This window comes from Aythya fuligula, chromosome 6, assembly GCF_009819795.1.
Source record: "Aythya fuligula isolate bAytFul2 chromosome 6, bAytFul2.pri, whole genome shotgun sequence".
Lineage (NCBI taxonomy): Eukaryota > Metazoa > Chordata > Aves > Anseriformes > Anatidae > Aythya > Aythya fuligula.
Genome location: NC_045564.1, coordinates 14,571,902 through 14,593,851, shown reverse-complemented (window position 1 = coordinate 14,593,851; position 21,950 = coordinate 14,571,902). Strand labels below are relative to the sequence as shown.

The 21,950-nt window shown below is 45.9% G+C and overlaps 1 protein-coding gene across 1 annotated transcript; it reads right to left on the bottom strand.

Moving 5' to 3' along the window:
* Window positions 1–7,254: 7,254 nt before the first annotated feature.
* Window positions 7,255–8,334, bottom strand: NEUROD1 (neuronal differentiation 1). Its single transcript, XM_032190564.1, has one exon. It carries the CDS (start codon window positions 8,332–8,334, stop codon window positions 7,255–7,257), a length of 1,080 nt encoding a protein of 359 aa, XP_032046455.1.
* Between the last annotated feature and the right edge of the window lie 13,616 nt (window positions 8,335–21,950).

Genomic DNA, 21,950 nt, shown 5'->3' with positions numbered 1-21,950 from the left:
CATGTTCCTCCCATGATTTGTCACTGTGCAAGTCTGGTCACTCTTGGTTTACTAACAAAGTCCTCAGTCCCTACAGTCCCTTAAGTAGGAGGCAGACCATTTTTCCTGGAGAAAATGCTATTATATGCAAGTCATATATACTATACATAGTCAATACTATTATATGCAAGTCCCCCTGTATTCAGCTCTGGTGAGGCCGTACCTCAAATATAGTGTTCAGTGTTCAGCCAATCATTACAGGTAGGACACTGAGGTGCTTAAGCGAGCCCAGAGAAGGGCAACAAAGCTGGTGAGGGGTCCGGAGAACAAGTCTTATGATTAGCAGGTGAGGGAGCTGGGATTGTTCAGCCTGGAGAAGAGGAGGCTCAAGGGTGACCTTATTGCACTCTGTAGATACCTTAAAGGAGGCTGTAGCAAGGTGGGAGTTGGTCTATTCTCCCACATGCCTGGTGACAGGCTGAGGGGAGAAGGGCTAAAGTTTCACCAGGGTAGGTTTAGGTTGGATATTATGAATAACTTCTTTACTGAAAATTGTTAGGCATTGGAATGGGCTGCCCAGGGAAGTGGTTGTGTCACCATCCATGGAGGTCTTTAAAAGACATTTAGATGTAGAGCTTAGTGATATGGTTTAGTGGAGAACTTGTTAGTGTTAGGTCAGAGGTTGGACTGGGTGATCTTGGAAGTCTCTAACCTGGATGATTCTGTGATTTTACTTTTTGAACACTACAGGTTTCAAATTGTTATATTGAATTTGGAAAAAGACAAACAACAACAAAACACCACAGAATAGGCCAGCAATATTTGAACCATTTTTACAAAACTACTACTAGAACTTTCACATGTAGAACTTTCTTATCCTTTCATGTTAAGAGGGTTGTGTATATTGCTGATCCCATGTAACATCCTGGGAGCTGTTCCCATTTTAGATTAAAAGAGATACAAGACAAACAGTAAACCTGTAGCAGTAATTGCATAGTAGGCAGGCAAATGCCAGTCTAGTATACACCACTGAATGTACATGTAGGGCCTTGGTTTGTTCTGCATCTTGGAGCATGGACAGAATTTGGGAGCAGAGCATACAGGTACTTCTGATGGCAATATGAAAGGGACAGCTGGAAGTACCACATTCCACATAAGGAATAAGGATGATATAGAAGGTATTGGAAGTTGCTCAAAGCAGCTAGCTTTGTTATTGTCTGCTCTCTCATGTGCCTTTTGATTCAAATAGTATAGATAAAAGAATGTAGATACACAATAAGTCCTATGCACCTCTTAATAAGGAGTACATTTGCATACATTTGACATAAGAGTCCTTCAAATTAATTTTGCAGCTCTTCAGCCTTCAAAAGCATTCCAGTATTTACAAATATTTAGTGTTCTCCAGACAAAGTAACTATCTTTGAATTTCATGTACATCCTTCAGCTTTAGGGTGACTAATTACACAGCACACAAGGACATCTAGTTCATCAGCAGTTCTGATGATGACAGAGCTTTTTTTTCTCTAGTGATAATTACAGAAAAATATACATTTTTACAATATACCATGAAACAGTTTTGTTGAATGCTTTAGTTTGAAGCCACCTTACTCTATTTCACTTTAGAGCCAGTAGAGCTGCCTTAGAAACTTAACACATTTATATTTTTTTAAACAGATGGCTCAAGTAGAAGTAGAAAGAGCAGAAAGGAGGAGGGCACCACGGGAAGGGAAGCAAGACCACTGCCAGGGCACAGCAAGGGCCAGCTGCTCCTGGGGGACAGGGAGCCAGGGGGACCCCAGGGTGAGCACAGTGGGGCTGTTCTGGGCAGGGGCCAACACACAGTACCTGAGCAAGGCCACCCAGGCAAGGGTGCCAGCACCAGCTGAAGCACAGATCACTGGCAGGCTCACTGTGAAGAGGCAGGGCTGAGGCCAGGGCAGGACATCAGGCTGCATGCCTGGCTCTGCACCAGCAGGGCTTGGCACCAGTCAGGGCTGTGACTGAACTGGAGGCCAGCATCCTACAGCATGTCTGAGGCAAAGGGGTGAGAACCTTCCAAGCTGAGCTTAAATAACTCTTGGGCAGGTTGCAGGTGGGGTTGGTCAGGGTGATCAAGGCTAGTTAGTGCCCTCAGTGCCCTAGAAGCTGAAATCAAAGGAGTACTAAGGAGCAGAAAGGGCAGCTGAGGGTGACCGCAGGTCGGGCAGGAGCCCCATGTCCCTGAGAGCAGAGCCATGTGTAGCCAGGTTCAGCCAAAAGCCCAGATGGCTGGGCACATCCATTGCTTCGAGGCAGATCCAACATCAAGCTGGGAAGCAGAGTCAGTGGGGGCAAGTCTGGTGGCAGCAAACACAGCCAGTACCAGTCCGGCAGCCACCAGGGGAGTCCGTAGTGACAAGGCAAGTCCAAGGTCAAGCCAGGATATGAAGTCTGTTTGTCAGGTAGGGGAGGCCTTTGTGGTTTCTCAAAGCTGGCTCTCCACAGTCTGGACCTAGAGGGGACACTGTGTGTTAGGGTGCTGGCCTTGAGGACATGCATCTAAACCACAAGGGGGGAACATCCTCTGGGCTCAGACAAGAAGCAGCAGAACAGGGAGATGATCCTTAACTAACAGCATTCCTCACTGCATGAAGGAAGTCATCTCTTGCTGTGCTAAGAACCAGTGGATATCTCAGAAATTTCTTTCAGGAGAATGTAGTGAAGGGAGGAAAGATAGGAACAGAAAGTGAGGGAAGTATGGTTAGTGGTTACTGCAAGAGAGCAACCAGGTAAAACAAGCTATTGGGAAATAAATCTTCTCCCTCAAGACAACGAGTAGAAAAATGCAATGAGGTGAATAGGTGAGAAAATGTAAAGCCAGTTTTTGATTCATGGATGGTATGATACTGAAGGTAGGGAATGGAAATTAAGAAGGGGTAAGAGGAGGCTGTGAGGAAATATCCATTGCCTGATCTGGAGAATTTGACTGTATGCTTCTGGTAGCTGGCATGTTTCAGCTATTAGTAGAGATTTGTTCTGGAGAAATCTGAATTCTGAAATTGGCAGCCTGTCCTTGTCAGGTGTTTTTCTGGCTACAGTGTCTGTTTGTGCAATAAAGGCTTAGTGTGTAGTCAGTTATACTTCAGTTTTTAATTCCCAAATATTAGCTCTTCTTCTTGCATTGCTCCTCTAGAAGGAATGTATTTGAACTATCAGCATTAGTTCATCTCTGTTGTGTTGATTTTCCTTGTCTTCAATGAAGAGATATTAAGCAGAATATCAAGCTTTTTACACAGTCAATGAAGTCATAGATTATTTTTTCTGAAGAAAAAATGGTAGCAACAGTCTGTAGAGGAGAGCATTACTGTTACTACATATTATTCTGTATGCCTGAAAAGGAGAAGGAAATCATTAGGGGGAGGGGGAAGGGGGGGGGGCAGGGAGAGAGAATGAAGATCAGATAAGGAAAAGAAGGTCTGAAGTTGTAGAGATGGACAAGTTAGTTTAGGACAGATGTCTGCAAAGAAAAGAACAGGAAGGAATGAAAAGGTTGTGCAGGGATGGAGTCTGAAGTGTAAATCATTCCCAAGAGCATCAGGAGATGAAACCAATCTTAATTAAAAATAAAATAAAGAGGAAAATTTGATAATGGAAAGGAATATAATACAAGATTTTATTCACCAGTGGACTTTTTTTTTTTTTCTCTCCACTAAGGTCGATAATGCTTTCTTTTAAGATAATGAAGTTTTAATATGAATCTTCTGTTGTTCTGTCACCAAAATGTTAGCAAATAATGTATAATGTAATTTCTTCTATTTTATTTCATACAAAATGCAGTAATTATGCTGCAAACTGCTACAGTCTAGGAAACTGAAAGGCGGAGCTCTAAGTCTATGTTTTACATACCCTGTAGGCAACCTAAATACTTAAGAGAACGCTTTGAGAGCATTGTCAGTTTTAATTTTGTATTGCATAGCTTCTGACAGTTTGTTAAATACATATATGAATTATTTAAAAAACATTTATGTACATATTTAACGAACAGTCTATTTGTAGGTCTTCAGATCACTGGTTCAATATGTATTCATGTATGATGTTTTTCAAGACTTTGTAATTTGGGATTTTCAGCTAAGGAATGAGTGTGGAGCATTTGTTAATTTCTGAAATAATTACTATACAATCTGTCTTGGTGAATAGAAGCAAAGACCAATTTCTGCATGTTTTTCCTGACGGTTCACCAAGCAAATTTTGATTTATGTGAGTTCTTCCTGAATAGGAATGAGTGAGAATTGAGAGATTATTCCTCTACGTGCTGTATATACACACAGTACAAGTGGACTGTAGCTCTGAAATTTCTAAAACTATCTGATAAGGTTCTTCATTGTGAAGGAGCACTGCACTGTTAATAACCTTTTCTTTCCAAGAGGAGGATGAATTATATTTTTAATATGTCAAAAGCCACCATTCAGGTCAGGGTGAACCCGGTTTTGATGAGTTACAATGCTGCAATAATTGTAGGAATTGGCACACTTGTCGATGTGACCCATCGTAGTCGGGGGCCTTGGCTGTGCCACAGGCAGCGAGGACCAGCAGCCCCCCAGTCCTGGCCTGTTGCTTCAGAAAACCTAGAAGGGTGAAACCATGGGCTGTGAGTGTTGTGCACACTGCTCCTGCAGAGATGGCCCCGGTGCTGCCTTCTCGAGCATGCACCAGGGGCAGAACAATTTCTGCTGTCCAAGAAGCGTGGCAGAAAGAAGGGGAAGGCCACTTGTCTCAAAGACCTGCAAAAATAGCGTTCTAGGCCTCCGCTGGATTACCCAGCATGTTTGTGGGGATGACTCAACCCCTCGGTTTCCTCCGCATGAGGAAGTTAGATAATCCCACTATAGCCTTAGTTAATTAGAGATATGTTCATAAGAGAAGAACGGTGTGAGTAATTCTTTCCTTTGAAAGAGACCTTGATAGACCTTCCTGTGGGAGTCATGAGCAGAGATTTCAGGATTTAGCCTGATATTAACAGTAAGAAAAAATAAATATCATGGAGGCAGCAGGAGCAGCACCAGAGGGGGGGGGGGGGAAAAAAAAAAAAAAAAAAAAAAAAAAAGATCTCCAGTATTTTATAAGGGAAAAAAAAAAAAAAAAAAAAACAACAACAAAAAAAAACAACTAAACTAATTGAAATAACAAAACAACAAAACTCACAAGTGATTTGTAAAGTGGAGCCTCCAGTTACCAAAATGCCTAATTAATTTTCCTTATTAGGTTGCTCATAACATAAAAGTATTATTTCCTCTAAAGTATTGCCATAGCAGACACTCAGATAGCCTAGCTAGATCCTTTAAGTAAATTGCATTGGCTAGCGGAGTTGAATTTCGTTATTAAGTATGGAAAAGGAAAAAAAAAAATGAAAAGAAAGAAAAAAAAAGGTACTTGAAAAGGTTTCTTGTGGTTTGGAAATGCCTTCCAAATATTCATTAAACATTTAAGCGACTAAATTCGCAGAATATGTTCCCGACATTGGCACTGGTTCTGCGGTATTCCTCTCATCAGATGGAAGTGGTGCGTGTTGTGCGGAGCGCATTCATGCATAACCAATATCATTTTCATAAATTAAAACCTCCCCTGCAGAAGGAACATCTGTGCCTGCCTTTGAATAAAGACGGTGGCACTCCAGTGGCCCCTGCCCGACTGCAAGAATCCCCGAGCGGCGGCGGCCGGGGGCCGAAGGGCCCGCCGAGCCCGGCCCGGCTTCTTCCGACGGGCTGAAAACCGGCGGCCGCGTCCCGACCCGGGGCCACCACTCCGGGCAAGTCGGTCCCGGTGCCGGCGACCTGTTGGCAGCCGCTGCTGCTGCCCGCCGGGGAACGGCGCGGCCGCCCCTTCGCGCTCTTCGGCCGCGCAACCGGCAGCGACCCCAGCCCCAAGGCCCCCCTCCCCAGTCCCGTCCCCTAAATCCTCCCCCCTCTTCTTCCTCCTCCTCCCCACAGCCGTGAGCGTTTGGCCCCGGCCCCGAGGGGGAGGCGAAGAACGCGCGTCCCGCTCCCGTGCTGGTCGGTTGTTTTTAACGCCAATTTTATTCTACAAATAATAAGTGGTGCACCTTTCATGAGCTATCCCAATAAAACAATAATCCCATAGGAATTACACTAAGAAAAAAAAAAATCACATTTAAGGAGAAATGCAACATTCGACCAAATGTTCAATACTATGTTGTTGCAAAAGGACGGATGTTCTCTAAAATCCCAGTGTGCATTACACCATAATATACAGGATTACAAACAAAATTACAGTACAGATTGATTCCAGTTGAACCAGCATTACATTTCAAACAGCACTTATTCTGGACTGCATTGTACATGCAATAGCTATTGTTCTAATTACGGATTAAATGGTTTGAATTTGTTTCAAGCTACCGTACTAATCGACTACAATAGGTATATAGCCCAACTTCAACAACCTGATTAGTTTTAGGTTCCAATTTATAAGATGAATATATGACAACCACGGATCGTGTGAATATGTATAAAATCATGCATTTATATCGTCCGGAAACATTAACATCTTCAAGTTCTCTTCAGAAAAAAAAAAAGGAAAAAGGAAAAAAAAAAAGAAAAAAACACCACGGAATGCAGAGGGGTTCAAAGACTGAAAAGAAACAGTGCAAATTGTACGTGATAGTCAAGCAGCTTTTGATTTAAAAAGGGTGTTGGCATTTGCTCATAATATTTATATACAAGTTTGTGCAAGTCATGTGTTGAATTGATATGTTTTAATAGAAAATAAGTCTCTCGTTCTTATATCTTCTCAAGAGCTAGGGATCTGGTTCTTATTGTCAGGGGAAAAGGAACAAAAAAAAAAAAAGAAAAGAAACAAAAAAAGGAAAAAAAGACTTTCATGGGAAAGAAATTGCCCGGATTGCGCTTATTTTGTTTTTCTTTAACTATTCGAAAGGAAAGAAGTGCTAAGGCAACATAACTTCTCTAAGCACTTTTCTGCTGGTTTAAATTAGTTAAATTATTTTGTATAAATTAGATATAATTCTACCTTTCCAGTATGTATAAAAATCGATGAAGCTGCATGGTTTAAAATAGGAAATTCACGTTATAAAAAGTCATTAAAAATTCTGTACAAAATCACAACAAAATAATTCGGCATGGGAAAGGTAACAAGTAGGAAAACGTTGGTTGAAAAATAGAGATCTCCTATATACTTCGTAATTGGCCCATCGCTAGGTTAAAAATTGCATAGATCCTAATTATTGCTTGCGGTTTCGGCGGCCCGGGCGGGTGGCGGGGGTCAGTCGTGGAAGATGGCGTTGAGCGGGGCGCTCAGGACCCGCTCGTGGGGCGGGTGGCCCTCGTAGGGCGCCCCCAGGCCGTCCAGGGGCAGCTCGCAGCGGGCGGCGGCGCCCGAGAAGACGGCGGCGGCGTGGCCGGGCGCGGCGGCCAGGGAGGCGGCGGGGTAGTGCATGGTGAAGGCGTAGCTCTTGTCGAAGTCGGCGGCGGGCTCGTGCTTGAAGGAGAAGTTGCCGTTGATGCTGAGGGGCGGGCTGAGCGGGCCGTCGAAGGCGGGGCTGGCGCCGTCGGGGAGGCCGCCCTCGAAGAAAGGCTCGAGCGCGGCGCCGTAGGCGTGCGGCGGCTTGAGGTGGAAGAGGTGGGAGCTGTCCATGGTGCCGTAGGGCGGGCTGGGCAGCCCCGGCGACTGGTACGGGTAGGGGGGCGCCGCGAAGGGCGCCCCGGCCGCCGGCATGTGCGGCGGCACGTCCGGGCTCTGCTCGGGCAGGAAAGTCCGCGGGTTGAGCTGCAGGCAGCCGGCCACCAGGTTGGTGGTGGGCTGCGACAGGCCCTTGCACAGGGTCTGCACGAAGGAGACGAGGTCCGGGCTCTTGCCGGAGCGCAGGATCTCGGAGAGCGCCCAGATGTAGTTCTTGGCCAGGCGCAGCGTCTCGATCTTGGAGAGCTTCTGCGTCTTGGAGTAGCAGGGCACCACCTTGCGCAGGTTGTCCAGGGCCGCGTTCAGCCCGTGCATGCGGTTGCGCTCCCGGGCGTTGGCCTTCATGCGCCGCAGCTTGAAGCGCTCCATGCGCGCCTTGGTCATCTTCTTCTTCTTGGGGCCCCGCCGCTTGGGCTTCTGCTCGTCGTCGTCGTCGTCGTCCTCCTCTTCCTCCTCCTCGTCCAGATCATCCTCCTCGTCCTCCTCCTCGCCGTTGCGCAGCGGGTCCTCCTCGGCCTCGGCGGGCAGCGCCTCCAGGTCCTCCTCCTTCTTGTCGGCCTCGTGCTCCTCGTCCTGCGAGCTCAGGCACTCGTCCGCCCAGCCCGGGGGGCCCTGCGCCGGGGGCTCGCCCATCAGCCCGCTCTCGCTGTACGACTTGGTCATGGCGAGCGCCTGCCTGCCGGGGGGACGGGGATGGGGACGGGGGGGACACAAGCGCCGTGTCAGCAGCGGGAAAGGCACCCGGGGGACGTGTGTCCCGGCACCGTTACACAACGCGCCGGGCGGTTTAAGCAGATTACGCTTTAGGGGGTGACACCGCCGGGCACCTGCCCTCCCTCCCCGCCCCGACGGCGCCCGCCGCCTCCCGCCGGGGCTCCCCCTGCCCGGCCACCGGCTCCCCCGCGGTAACAGGTGCGGGGCCGGCCCCGCTCCCCGCTCCCCGTTCCTTGGGCGGAACAATGCGGGGCGGCAGCGGGATGGACGGGGCACCCGCGCGCCCGGTCCGGCGACAAAGCCCCCCTCCCGGCCGGCCGCCCCGACGCCGCGGAGCGCTGCCCCCCGTTACCTCCGCTCCTCAGCCGGTGCAGCGCGGCGCCGGTCGCATAACCCCGCCGCTGCCGGCGCCCGCTCCGTGCGAGGGCGCCGCGCGTGTTTCCGCGGGGCGCAGCGCCGGCCGCCCCGGTTATATAGCGGGGACGGCGCTGCGCGGCGGCGGCGGCGGTGGCGGCGGGCGGGGAGCGGAGCGGGGGGGGCCGGGGGCCGGGGCCGCGCCGCTCGCCCCCGCCCCCCGCCGCGCCTCGCCCCGCCCCGCCCCGCCCCGCCGGGCGCCGCCATCTGCCACCGGGGCCATTGTTCCGCCCCCCCCCGGGTGGCCCCGGGGCTGCGGGAGGGGACCAGAGGGGACGGGAGGGGACGGGAGGGGACGAGGTGGTGGCACCGCGCACCGGGGCGCGGGGATGCGCGACGGCTCCGGGGCTCCCCGCCGCGCCCGCCCCGTCCGTCCCGCCGCGCCCCCCGCGCCCCCGGCCGGGGTTCCCCCGGCAGCCGGCGCTGCCTCCCCGGCTCGGCCGTCCCCGGCTCCGGGGCTCCGGTTCCCCACCTTCCCGTCCCTCCCCGGCTCCGGCCTCATGATTGCATCGCTCCAAGCGTCCCTTTTCTCCCCCGGACCCAGACTCCTCCTTCTCCATCTGGCTTCTCATTTGGCTTCTGCTTGTTTTGCTCCCGAATCTTTTTCCCTTTTTCTTTTTCCCTTTTCCCTTTTTCCCTTTTCTTTTTCCCCTTTCACTTTATCACCCTTTTTATTTTTCCGTTTTTCTCTTTCCCTTTCTTTTTCCTTCCTTTTCTTTTACTTTACCTTTTCACTTTTTCGTTTTTCCTTTTCTCTTTTTCGTTTCCTTTCACTTCCTTTAATTTTCCCCTTCCCCGTTTCCATTTTTTTTTCTGTTTTCTTTTTTATTTCTCTATTTGTCTTTATTATTATTATTATTTCTCTTTTTTTTTTACTTCTTTTTTGTCTTCTTTTGCTTTGTCTTCCTGTTTTCTTTCCCTTTCATATTTCTATTTTTCCTGTCTTTTCCCTGTTCCTTTATTTTCTTTTCCGTTTTTCTTTTCCCCTTTTTCTTTCTCCTTTTCTGTCGCTCTTCCCCCGCCCCCCCGCGGCGCGACACGCGAGCCGCACGCGTCCCAACCGAGCTGCGCCCCCCCGGCCGCCCCCAGGGCTCTGCCCCCCTCGCCGGGGGCGCAGCCGGGGCCGGGCCCTGGCCCGGGGGGGGGACAGGGGGGGAAGAAGAGCCCTGGAAACGCCTTGCGGCTGTCCGGAGCGTCGGAGCCGCTCCCGAGGAAATCTCCTGGGTTTGCGGCATTATCTTAATTAAGATAATTGATTCATATTGCACCTGCGAGAGTGCGGGGAAAGGATGCGTCCCCAAATAGCTCAAAGCTATTGGAGAGGGGAAGCCGCGCTGTGATTTAGCGAGTGATTTACTGCCTGGGCGGCGCGGGCGGGCCGCGCTCTGCGCTCTTTCTCCCCAGCCAGGCACTGCCCGAATGATCCTAAAAGCAAACCCCAACCAACCCAAAAGTGCCGCCTCGCCTGACCCCGGCTCCGCACCGCACCTCGGAGCCGCGCTGGGAAAGGGCGAGCGCGGCATTGCCCTCCCGGGGGGCTGCCCCTCGCCCCTCTGCGGCCGGGAGCTGACCGGAGGGAGGGGAGGGAAGGGAGAGCAGGGCGTGAGGGAGGGCAGGGGGGCGAGGGAGGGCGCCCCGGAGCCGGGGGTGTCCGGGGGGTGCGCGGCTCGGGGCCGCGGAGCCGAGCTGGGTGCGCCCGCACCGGGCCAGCTGCTCCCGGGGAGACGCGCGGCGGTGCTGGAAACCGGTGGGAAATGATAGAGGTGCCGTTTCTGCCTTTTTTTTTTTTTTTTTTTCTTTAGAACTCAGTTTATTAATGTTATTGAGCCTTTTTTTTTTTTTTTTTTTTTTTTTTTTTCCCGTTAGATAAATGCTGTCGTTGTTTTAATTCTATAAATGTGAACTTCTATTTAGTTAATGGAAAAGACGTCGCCACCAAGGTTTAATTATCAGCTTTTTAAATGACTGTTTTAGGCAAGCACACACAATTATGAAATCACAATAGATTTAAAATATCGTTCAAATTGATTAAAAACCAAAAACAAATCAGAGAAGTACGTACTATTAAAGCAAATGTCTAAATCGTATTGGTAGGCCAGCTACTGCTTGAGCTCGAGTTTAAATAACATCAACAGCCTCCGCTATTGGTGTCAAACCACCTCTGTTATTAGGAAAAAGGTTTCTTATCAGGCGGGATTTAGATGCTGTTATAACTGCAAAATTTAATTATTTTTGATCCAGGCATTTACCCCCAGAGTCCCACCTTGTTTAAATAAAGTGTTTTCTTTCCTCTTGAACAAATGCATTTCCATTTGAATTAAATATTGATAATTTGACCTTTTAGTTCCTTTAACTAATCAAAAGGAAAAAAAAATCCGAATGTAGATCCTAGTGCCTTGCCCTAGTGGGTCTTTCCGCTTGAATAGACACTGAGATTAAATGAGTCAAACTTCCTCTTTCATTGCACTCTCTTTGCACTAATTGCTTATGCAAAAATGCAGATTTGTATTAATTAGTAACTCCGCTGATTAGTTCGGTGGTATTTTCACGTAATAAATCATGCCACAGACACGATTTTTGGCACGTCCCCAGTAGTGGCTCAGGATGCAATAAGTTTTCCATATTAAATAAAATCTTAGACTAAATCTACCTTTTCGTCGCAGGTACACTGTGTACCACCTGCTGTATGCACCTGCTACGGGAAATTACCTTCTGTCCCTGGCAAGCCTCTTTCCCTTCCTTAATAATGCACTATTCTTCACAGGGTGTAGACTTTAAAATGTGAATCATGAATCACAGAATCAAACAATTAGATAAATCTGATGTTATTCTTAACCCTTTCACATGAATAATGCTCATTTTTAAGGGTATGAAACCTATTTAAGATGCATCAGATATAGAGTTTTTTCTTTTCCTTCCTCTGCCCTGCTATTTGAGCTCCTTTTACAGCACCATTCCCTGCGTTGCCCGATTTATAATGCAGAATAACATTTTTTTTTTTTCTAGTTCCTCCTCCTTCTTTGAGTTGCAGAGACTGACCTTTTATAAGCAGGACACTGTTTAGCTGGTGTTTTTGTTGGGTACAGAGGCCTCAGCAGAAAGAAGGCTTCACAGCATCAGTCGTGGCATCTACACGGAACTGAAAACGTCCCCACTTGCCCACATCGTGAAGGCAGTGTGAGACTTTGCAGAGTACACACAGGCTGATGTGGCCGGTATCTTAGATCTACAGCTGAAAAATTTTTTTCCAAATTATTTCCCAAATTACCCCAAATAGTGCCTGTCTGTCTGTTCCCCTCGGACAGGGTTGTTTGTGCTTCACACCTTTTCCCAAGCCAGTCAGCACAACAAATACCCCTGCCAGCTCAGCCCTTGGAAAGAAGAATAAGAGCTTCCAACTGAATACAAACGAAGCAGACGCTGGTATTATTTCCTTGTAGGTGACAATTTTGGGCGCAGATCCTAAAGAAACCTTTGCCTTGCTCCTGCCAGCCTCCCACTTGTGTGCAGGGCTGCTGCTGCAAACAAGCCTGCAGGATCTGGCCTTTGGCCCCCAGTCTAACCAGTGCGATGGGGTGGAAGAGCAGCACGCACAGGTGCCAGCAGATTATCCAAAGCTTTGCTGAGATTAAAATCTTGTCTCAATATGAGTTATTGCATATTCTCTAAATAGAAATCTCCTTAGTGGTGGCTTTAAAGGGTCTGCTTTTGTTTTCCCCTGAGAGAAAATAATGGTTGAACTGCAGGCTATACACATAATAGCTTGCACATTCATTCCCTATGGCCATGTGAGCTGAACATTTTGCAAAAATTTGCAGTTCCTAGCAAAAAATCTCAGTTTGTTTAGTGTTCCTTTCTTCAAGAGAAAAAGCAAAAGTCAAAACACTCTTACTGCGTTACACTAAAAATGATCCTGATTAATTTCAGAACATGGATACTTATTTTAGCTATATCCCAAGAACAAAACAAGGAAGGTTAAATCAATGATCCAGTGGGATGGAAAAAGAGATTCAAATAATCATTAAATCTTATTACATAATGCGGCTTTGTTTTTACCTCTCAGAGTGAGTTCACACCTGGGTTTGGGCTTTAAGTGCTCCACAGTGAGCTGGGCATGATGGAGAATCAATTGTTTTCCCATCACAGCACAGTGCAGCCTCGACATCTGGAGAACCAAGCCAGTCAAATGAAACACTTTCTAAGCACTGTAAGTGTGTATGAGGATATTCTCCATTTCATTCAGTGCTGCATTTTGAGTGGTTGCCTTCCTAAGCCATCCCTGTATTCAACCCGAAGTTAGCCACATAAATGCCACTAGCATTTCACAATAGTGCAGGATACTCCCAAGAAAGTGTGTTGTCACATATGACAGCTCCTCAGCAGTGCTAGCACTGCATGGCATGTACTACGGGGTGCAGAGGGAATAGTGATGCTTGCATTGTTGCTCCTAGAAAAGCCTGCAAACAAGCCCATCAAGTCCATGCTATAGTTGCTATTGTCCATGGTGCAAACTCTTTCACAGAACAGGGGGCTGCAACTGAAGAAGCAACTCCATGCAGTCATCTGGTAGTCAGCCTTCAACAACCTGCTCTTCTCCAACTTCCCACCCTGATAAGATTCTTGAACTGTCTTAACAGTCCACTGCAAATATAACCTGTTCTCGTGCAATGTCCTCCATTATGGCATCCTAATATTCATTTAAATCTATCCTAATATTCATTTAAATAAGTTATATAAATATTAAAGCCATAGGACAGTGACCTAGAACAACATGCACATAAACAGCCTGTAGTGACACTCCAAGGACATTCAAAGGCAAGTTTCCTCTAAGATCAAAAAGAAAGCTGAAATACAAAATATTTTATTGTAAATTCTTGTGGAAAATTAACTTCCTCTGATCTTGCAGTAAGGAAGATAAAAGGGGCCAAGCACCTGAGACTTGTAAGCCTTGTTCGGGTGCTCACTGTATAAGAATTGAGGGTCATTGACTTTAAGTAATTGTGGGAGAAAGGTGGGCAAGCTGGGGAAAAAAAAGAGGGCGACTAGGAATGATCTACACACCACAGGGTGCCAGGTGCCCTTTGCAGGAAGGCTGGCTTTAGTAGAGTTATGGCATGAGTGAATGCCAGGGAAGCAATTGCTAAGGATGTTCTGGAGGGAGTCATCTCACAGGGAGAGGTCCTGAATGCAGCGCTCCAGCCAAGGCTCCAGGAGAGAGCAGACTTCAGAGGTGCAGGGGCTGAAGCACATGCCACCAGGCACACACACACTTCTCTCCTGTGCCCAGGTAGATCTTTCATAGAAGTCACTCCTGCCCAGGAAAGGGCTGCTTTTTGCTAGTCATCTTCTGAGGCCAGAGAAAAGCATGTCCCAGAAAGCTGTAGCACTCTCGTCTGCCTTAGTCCTTCTGTCAGAATTTTCTTCTTGCTGCTGAGCCTTGGCTTGGTTTATGTGGATTCCCAAGAGAGGAAGAACATGCTGGTAAATCACTGTCTTTCTTCCACAACTGAGCTCCAGTTACATGCCACTATGGTAATATAAATATTTACTCATTTTGTCCCTCTTCACCCTTGTAAGAGGATAAGAGCATCTGGCCCTTTGTTAGTAGTCTATTGTCAATTTGCTGGAGCATCCACTTGTTTATGCTCACTTGTACAAGAACACATAAATAACCTTCCTCTCCTCTGTTCTGTAGAGCACAGCCACTGCTGAAAGTCGGTGTTAAACCTACTGTTCTAGCGGGAGTGGAGAACTCCTCTGAATGCGTGCAGAGCTGTGTTTGCCTGTACAAAGCACAAGGCAGTGGAGAGCAAATCCATGATTTTTGCATTTCCATAAATTTATCCTGGCACTTCATGCTACAATGATTGCTACAATCTTGTTGATGACACAGAAAACCTCAAAACCAGCAGCAGGGCAATGGAGAAACAGATGTAACATCTTTTCAAATTGACTGGAAGTGTATTGGAAGCAGAAATATAGAGCCTACCAGTACGATGTATTTCTAAAGATCTAGTTCAGACTGTCATTTGCAGTCCTTCTGTATCCATCTCATCTTTACATAGACCAGCGCTCTGCAAAGCTATCAGTAAATAGAATGACTGTGTATTCTTTCTGAAGTTAATTTAAAGCTTGTAGTTGTCCATGTTGATTTTGATTTAGAGCAAGAAATCTCATTTGAGAATGTAAGAGAAATTATTCCCTCTAGAATTAAAAAGCATCTTTTTTTGTTTGTTTGTTTTTGTTTTTGTATATATATTACTTTAACTGCTAGAAGGTTCAAAGGTTCAAAGTTCAAATAGCAAGATTTTCTATCTCAGTAATTTTTTATTTCTATGATATTATATTCTATTTCCATTATGTTCTAAGTTATACTTGAAATGTATAAAATGTAGATATAATTAGAGTCTCTTTGCAATTTCAGTTGGTGTCAGCTATATAATCAAGTCCATGGGTAATTTATAGCCATATCTATCCACAAGTAGTTAAAAGTTTATTGGGTCTACTTGATTTCAAATTACCTGTTGAAGTTTGGCACAGCTCATTCAATAACTAATGTGAGCCAGTGCATGTAGGAGCTCTGATCTCTGTCAGAGCTGCAGAGCAGGTCTGCAGATCCATCGGCAGCACCACTGCTTTCCCATCCTTCGGTGAGAGGCTTTGTCCTGAGAAAACCAGCCTGACTGTGACAGTGTAGGTGCATGCTTAATGGCAGGCATGCAAGGGATCTTAATAAAACCAGGGTGGTTGTTTGCACATCTTTGAGCTCACAAATTTACAGAGTCAGAAGCAAAGCAGTATTTCACCAAGCTTTTGAAATGGATATGCACTCAGTTTTTGCTGCCTTCTCATGTGCAGTCAGACAAATGAAACAGCTTGCTGCTGCTCAGAGAGGGAGAGCGCATTCCTTACACCTCCTCTTCCATTTCTCCCTTTCCTTTGCTCTCAGAGCAACCTGCTCCACCTTGTGAGATAGATCGGTTGCCGGTGTGACTGAGCCAAGAGAACTCCTCACCACTGCAGGAGTTACAGCTCTTGGCAGACCTGATGGACACCTTCAGGTGCAAGGCGAGGAGTAGGAAGCAAAGCTGGGAGCAGAATAAGGAAAAGAAGTAATGGGGAAAGGGGTGAAAGAGCCCCTTGCTTTTTCTGCTGCAATGAGATGTTACATCGAGTCATTGTGTTTTGGGGAACTGAACCATTTTATTCTCTTGCTAAAGTATCCAGGATGGACCTGCTGAAGTGTGATTGGCAAGCTAGATGAACCTTTGATGTGGCCCAGTATGAGAATTATTCTCTTTTTATCCTTGTTTTCAGAAACCTGTCAGTGGCAGAAGGTAACTCTTGCCATTCCCAGACTTTTGATCTCTGAAACAGCTTCAGTGAGGCTGAAGTCTCTCTCTGGGTGGCTTAAGCCCACTTCATCCTATGCACTGTGCCATCCATCTGCAGTGTGTTGCCTTCTGACTCCAAGTTCACCCTCGTGTGTCACTGCCTGCTAGTCCTGCCTGAAGGACAGACGGCACAAGGCTGCTTAGAGCTACATTCTTAGTTTGAAGAGATGGTAGCCCTCACTCATATGGTAGCAGCATTGTTTGAGTCAGAAACCAAACTAGCAAGTTCCATGGGGAAGAAAATGTCTGCCAAGATGTTTTTTTCACAGCAGGTTGGAAAAGTTTCTGTAAAAGGATTGACTAAGTGTTTTTTGGAAAGAAACATGCAGGAGCTGGTGTCAGACTCAGAGAAGCTGGTCTTCAGGATCCATCCCTGATGGCACATGACTTCTATGCATCTCTGCAGCTAACTCCTCCTTCCAAGGTGCAACCAGCGTGACCAATGTACGATCACTTTCAACTGTCTTATGTTTTGACTGAACTGATTATGATCAGAAGCTTGTTTCTAGCAGTCTTAATATTATTATTTATTTGGTTACAAAAATTAGTATTTTGTGCAAGTCCTTTCTATAAAGAAAGGAAAATATCTTTGTTTTAAACGTCCAGAATTGCTGGGTAAATCTCATATATAGCACAATACACTTAATCATGTCTTTTTAATTATTTTTATTTTTATTTTTTTTTTGTTTCTAGTTGAATGCAAGAGAAGAAGCCTTCATTTCTTTGCATAAAGGTGTAAATTGGAAATAGTATTCTTGACCATGATGTGAGATTGTTTACAAGGAACTGAAAAAAGTCTTCAATGAAATATAGGCATTAGAATACGAGATGAAGTGAGAAAATAGATTTGATCAAATATTTTGCTTCATAGAGGCAGCAGAAAAGGAATTGAGCACCTGTGCAGAAGTTGGCTTTGGCGTGTTATGCTGTGGGGGGGAGATGAATGGCGATGAGGGCAGCGCTGCGCAGATGCGTGGGAGGGGTGGGGGAGGTAATGAAACAAGGTAACTTCGAGCCATTTCTCTGCTCATTTAGCTACTGCACTCCCAATCAAATTTCCACATTTATTAGGGAAGATGAAGAATGTCTCCAATTTATACCAGCTGCCGGTTGCCTTACACAATTAAAATGTGCAGAGAGGTACCACGGTGCTCTGCAGTCTGCAGGGCACAGGATGCGGTGCGAATCTGCGCTTGGCCCTGCGCTGGGGGAACGGGACCAGCAGCAGCTTGCCTTCCCTCCGGCCTCTGTAGCCATCGGGGCTCAGAGCAGTAGTGCTGGCGACTCTGGGCTTGTCATCCAGGACTGTGCACAGAGCAGGGTTTTCTCTATGGACTCTTGATTCTGGTCTGGAATAGCAGTAGTAACCACAGCATGAATACCTTTTTCTCTCCACCACCATCTTCAACTCATCTCAACATGTATATATATCCCTAAAGACAGCACACAAGTTCCTGTAAAGTTGGCAAATGATGTGGTGGTAAAAATCCTCTCTTGCTTCCTTCTCTCTTCTCCTTCACAACCTTGTTTGGTTTCTCTGGCAGAAAATAAAGGGAAGTCCTGTTGCTGTGTACCAAATAGAGCAAATATTTGTGAGATAATGAAAAGAAACAAACTACATCCCTCTAAAAATCTCTTTTCATGTTTACATTTGTTTGCATGAATATCTTTCTCACACATATTCTAGAAGTGAAATGGCAATGCTCCATGTGCTCCATTTATGTGTTCATAAGTAAATTTATATATATATGTGTTGAAGGATAACAACGTATATGTTCATGGCTATTAGTATCCTTCATTATTTACATATTACTATAGCTCCCAATGAAGCTCCATCAGAAACTAGGACCTTACCATCTTTACTATTATAAATGGAAAATTAGAGGTAATCTAATCTGTTACTTCAAGACCCAGCTACTGCAGAAATATGCTGGCAAGCTGAATGATGATTGTTATAAATCAGTAAATAACATGCATGAAATTGTATATTGTCTCAGAAAACTCAAATTCACAAACTGACTTTGAATTTGTGAAAATATAAAACAATGCAAAAGGTACCTCTCCTGGATAACGTATTTTTCTAGGAAAGACTTGCATAGTTTTTGCTGTTTTGGTTTGTTTTTGTTTGATTGTGTTGTTTGCTTGTTTGTGTTTTCTATTTAGCTCTCAAGCATGGTGGTGAAGACTCTAAAACTCAAACAAGTACCATACCTAGTAAATGTCATCTTTTTTTAGCTTGTCTACAACCTACAAGTTTTCATCTTCTCAAGTCTTTTCTTTAACTACAACACTGCTGAACTTCTTTCAAATATAAGAGTTATGAACAAAAAGAATGCTACTGAGAAGGTTTCACAATTGCTGCTTTCTGGTGGGATAATGAGTTCATGAGTTCACTTTGAACAGAAATATACTTCTGACTGAAAACATGCAGTTCTGCAACATCTCATGGAAACATGTTTGTGAAATACTAGTGGAAAATACAAAGGATTTTCTACTGACAAGAAAAAAAAAAAAAAAAACTTTAAAAAGTCATGCTTAGTAAATATTTAAAAAGATATTCTTGGCTTCACAGTGAATTTCAGTAAAAATAAAGTTGTGTCTTAAAATGCTAAGCAGTGATTTCAGATAGATTCCTAGTGATTTAATGGCAACTGAAGGGGTGTAAAACTTCAGAGTCAGTAGCAGTTAGACAAGAAGAAACTACCAATATATAATATTTTGGTGGCAAAGGGCAATTATTACAGAAAATGTAGAGATTACATGATGGAAACATTCATATCTCTTTCTCCCTGAAAGCTGTCTCTTCGATAGCTTCTCATGAAGACAGATGAAAATGTCTTCAGCATGATCTAAATTGCACGTAAGCCTCGGGGTTTCACTTCATGTTTTCTGATGCATCTCTGATCAGGCTTTGTTTTGGGATGTGTGATGGTATAGGACCATTAACCGTTACCAGTAAGTGCTAATGTTAATTACACTAAGCACAATTCTCCAGTTGGTCCATCTGTTATTCATTTTTTCTGTTACCTACTTTTGTTTGGGGTTTCCTCTTTACTCCAAGACGTTTTCTAGCTTTCTTCTGGGTTTATTTAAATAATGTAAATTGTCATGCTTCAACAAAATACATTTATACTTAAAAAAAAAAAAAAAAAAAAAAAAAAAAAAAAAAAAAAAGAAAAAGAAAAAAGAGGTTCACGTTTTCAGGTGATTTTTTGAGGTTATTTTGACAAGTGTTTTTAATGTTTAGCTATAGTCTTATACCTGAATGCTTAATGATATTGATGTCTTGTACCTCAGGATATTTTTGGACGAAGTTGGGCAGGTTTGCTCACGTTTGAAGCCCGCATTTTGCTTCTTTGCCGTCTTCGTGTTAGAAGCGAGCCGGTTTCTGTTTCCTTCGCTACCTTTGCCTTATCTTTTTCAGATCCTTTTCTGCTGAAAGCGGTATTTTCAGCGTTATTCCCCTGCTGCGGCTCTTCGGGAGGGAGCTCTGCTCTCCCACCGCCCCGGGAAAGAGGCGAAGGGCGCAGGTTGCGCCCCCGCGCAGCTCCGCGCAGCCCGGCTCGGCCCCGCCGCCGCCGCCACGGGCGCGCAGCTCCCCCTGCAGGGCGCCCAGGGCACCCCGCACCGCGCCTCGGCGGGAGAACACTGAAATCACAACAAAAACCAGCGCAACACATTTGTATAAATAGAAAATAAATACTTAAATAAATTCCCCCTCCCGCGAAGTATCTCAGCCTTTCGCTGGCAGGCAGCATGCTGCACTGCAGCTCACAAGGTCCGGGGATGTAACTGGAAGGACTGTAGAGAAACTTGACTAGCTGGCTTTTGGGATAATTTTAGAGTCTGGGAGCTGAACACAAAGAACGTTTGGAGAGTACAGCTTGGAGCGGGGACATGTTTTCCTCCTGCATTCAGTGGGAGGTAAGCAGCGAACCAGCCTGGAAAAATGCTTTGTCTGTAAAGCGTGAGCTTTCGTAAATCTCGAGATGGGGTGAGGTTTCGGTTAAGATTAGGATCTGGGAAAATAAGAGCTGCAGAAGCAGATTGTCTGCTGTGTTTTGAAGAGCCATGAGATCAGTACAGAGGCGTGTGAATGCCCAGTGGTTAGACAGAGGACACAGGTGTTTAAGCTCTTGTAAGTGGTCAGCTACTATTCAGTTTAGGGTTTGGAGGCATCTTTCCTGATATATATCATAAGGCTTCTTGAGGTAGAGGGAAAGCAGGTCTGAAGATGTTTAATGGTCTTTTTCAACCCACTCAAGCAACAGGTCAGTAAAAGGCTAGACCTTTCTTAAGGGCTGTGTCTGGGTGAAGTTTAGGAAGATCGTATCCCAGAAGCAGTCTCCTGTGGTGATTTGTGAGGCCCCCCAAGACCTCAGGTAGAGAGGGATCTGAAATCCCCTGTCAGTTATTTTGGGGGGGGGGGGGGGGGCTATGAAGGTGGTTTTAATTTTTCTGAAAGCTAGAGATAGGGCTAGAGTTTGGAAAAATGTTCATTGCTGTATTTTGTAAGGTCCTCAGAGATCAGGTAGGCTGAGGAGAAAAGAGGTGAATGCTTCCCTCCTAATACTTCAGTAGCCTTTCCTCAGAGCTGTTTCTTTACAATTTTCCTTAGTGTTAGTCTTAGGGTAAGGGTTAAGATTAGACCTGGGAATGTAAGGTCTGCTGAAGTGAGGAGAATTTAATGTAATATCCTTAATTTTGGAGGAGCTTAGAAAACACTTTATCTGTTTAAGTGCTCATGTTTAGTTACAGAGTGGAAAGCAGTGCTACGTATTTCAAAGCCCCTGCAGGCTGCACAGTACCAGTAGGTGTGAATGCCTTAGACTTCAAAGCAGCCAAGAATTTCTGGGGTTTGATCAGGACTACCGTTAAGGTTTAGAAATCCGCAGAAGCAGGTTCTTTGCTGAACTGTTCAAGCCTGGTGCAGTTAGCTTGGGCTCGGTAGTTAAAAATGTAAAGGCCTTCATTTTTTGGACAGCAGGTGGTGCTTGGTCTACATTATCACTTTAGCTTTCATGAAAGTACAGAAAACGGATCCAGTCAGGATTTTTCCCTGTGTGTGGCATGTCCGATGCTGACACTTGGTGGTGCTGCAGTTACTCGGTTCGCGTTTCTGTTTCTCTGCTGAGGTCGGTTTGCTTCCTTTCTTCATTTGCACATACAGCTGTGGGCAACCACAGTCTATCTTGCAGTAGTTCTTAAACAAGCAATAATAACTGCGATAATAATAAATCTGCCTTTACGGTGCACATTACACTACAAAAAGTGTAAGCACCCTTGTCAAACAGTTCAAATACAGGCATGTCCCAGTGATTACCATACACCAACCAACACCAGCTCTGGAAGGGATCTCGAGAGGTCATGGAGTCCTCTGCAGGCAGAAGCAAGGGTAGCAGGAGCTCTGCCTTGCCTCTTCCTAAATACCAGTGTAGCATTTATGGGACTGCCTCAAATATGTTTTTCACCAGCATCACCCACATGGGATCCCTGCCTAACAAAGACAACAGAAGGATGAGGCATGCAGGCTGTGGGTGTGCCAGTCACGCAGGCAAGGGACAGCTGCCCCTGCCTGGTGGGCAGCGGAGGTCCCCACTTCTCCCAGCCTTCCTACAGGGCTTGCCTCTAAGTTCACAGGACTCCAAGGAGCTACAGGAGGAGAGGGGGCTGCATGGTCATCCTGGTCCTCTGCTTTGCTCTGAGAGTCTTCAGGTTTTCCCCCGGACTCCCTGGGCAGTTGCCATGTCTGCTGGC

Excerpts from the sequence above, each read along its gene's own strand:
- NEUROD1 (XM_032190564.1), bottom strand. The coding sequence starts at position 8,334 with ATGACCAAGTCGTACAGCGAGAGCGGGCTGATGGGCGAGCCCCCGGCG.